The following is a 1906-nucleotide window of genomic DNA, read 5'->3' on the forward strand; positions in this document are numbered from 1 at the left end:
TGATGGACCAACTTCGACTACTGAACCTCCTGAAGCACTTCCTGATGGATCGACTTCGGCTACTGAATCTCCAACAGTTCCTGATGGATCGACTTCGGCTACTGAATCCACTTCTGACTCTAATGAATCGGAAGAAAATTCTAATGAATCAGAAGGTACGGAATAGGATAAGTTGATCTTGGCTATGGTAGTCAGCAACATTTAACTGCACCAAACTTAGTAGATAGGATTATGCTTTATTCACTGTCAGATGATTTGCTTTGGTACTATGAATGGCAAATGATTCTAGACCAGGTTGATATTAGAAATGCTGACCAATGATTGGTAAACCGGCATTCCTAATCCAGTAAGTCTCATGGAAGTTTTAGACTTTTCATTTAGTTGACAAAGGAAAAACAAAAGAATCTTTAGAAAACGACTTTGAACAAATATTAGACACTATCGACTCCTTATTCCTTTTCAAGGTTTTTGTCAGTCATTGCATTCGTTGTAGACAATATCGATTCCGAAAACAGCCAAGATGTTCGTGATACCAGTAAACATGCCAGCAAATTATCTGCAGTATTAGAAGTGGAGCGTATGAGTTATAGACGAAAACGATTCTTGAATGGATCCGGACTGAAAATTAATCCTCTTTCTCTTTCTCAGAAGTTTCGTACTGAAGCGAATTCCACCAATGCTAATCGTTTCACATTAGATGTTGTTACTGATCAGGTTTTGAAATTTTCATGTCAAATTCAATTCATTTCATTGGCTTAATGAGTAACTTGTGTGTTTGATGACTAAAGGTTGAGTGGTGGGTAAAATCGTACACAGTTTAACATAGCTCCAGAAAAAAAAAACCAGAAACTTCGATCAATCCAACAAAATTAAACTTATTCATTTTATGTCATAAACATAATGGTGACGCAGTAATCAAAATTCAAGAAATGTTTTCAGCTGGTGATTTTCGAACGAGACGAGATGAATCAAATAGGATCACCCGAAGTGTCACGCGTATCATGCGAGGTACTACGAAATGGGATTCTTTTGCAAAATGTAGTCTTCATTCTTCTAACAGGATTCCTTCTAACTATCATTTTCATTCAGCAACTTTGTTACAGTAAACGCATGATCAAATGTGGTCTTGTTTCAAGTTCTGAAAGGAATGCTGAGAGTGACAAATTTGAGGGGGTTCTATAGTCTGGAATCGGATTTGAAAATGCTCTGAAACGTCTCATTGTCCCCACTACTTTATCGTCCTATTATCGATCTTTTCAATATCGTTTTAAAACCTGTTTAATAAGCGTTCGTCTTTTAATCTAACACTTGTTTACCCGGTCAAGTTTTCCGCTTTATTTCACTCGCTTCAATTTTTTTTTTAAATCGACGTTTTTGCCAATTTTTATCCTAAAAATCTATTTATTTCTTTCCTATAATGACTTCTCTTGCAATAATGTTTGTTTTAGTCCTATAACAAACAAATAATCACTAATGTATTCAAATAAATTGGAATAACAAATATAATCTTTTCGGCTTCATGCATAATGCACTACATACTCTTTATGTGTTGTATTATCAAACTCCACTAAAAGGGTCGTTTGATTTCACAATTTTGCGATTTCATCAGATAAACTGGTTCGGAAATACATAACTTACCGTTGTTTTTTTTTCTTTTTTTTTGTAGCACATCAATCAAGACAAATGGACGAAGGAATTAAATATGGGAAAATTCATTATTTGACTTTATCTGTTTGGAAGTTTCGTAACTGGTGGGATGTCTTTGCAACTGAAATCAAAAACGAAAGCTGCTCACTCGGACATGTGTTTCTATTGTACTGTCAAAATTAAAGTCGCTTTCTCGACTTAATCTACAGCAGATTAAGAATTTGGAATGCATGCTTACAAAATAGCTAGACATGAAGAG

At 35.0% G+C, this 1906-nt stretch overlaps 1 protein-coding gene across 1 annotated transcript; it reads left to right on the top strand.

The window, feature by feature from the left end:
* Positions 1-317: 317 nt before the first annotated feature.
* On the top strand, positions 318-1182 carry LOAG_15128 (hypothetical protein; the record flags this gene model as incomplete). The annotated part of the gene is made up of 3 exons (XM_003150621.1): positions 318-346; positions 465-714; positions 940-1182. The coding sequence occupies 3 exons, from the start codon at positions 318-320 to the stop codon at positions 1180-1182; spliced, it is 522 nt and encodes a 173-aa protein (XP_003150669.1).
* Positions 1183-1906: the final 724 nt, after the last annotated feature.

This window comes from Loa loa (genome assembly GCF_000183805.2).
Source record: "Loa loa unplaced genomic scaffold supercont3.507, whole genome shotgun sequence".
Lineage (NCBI taxonomy): Eukaryota > Metazoa > Nematoda > Chromadorea > Rhabditida > Onchocercidae > Loa > Loa loa.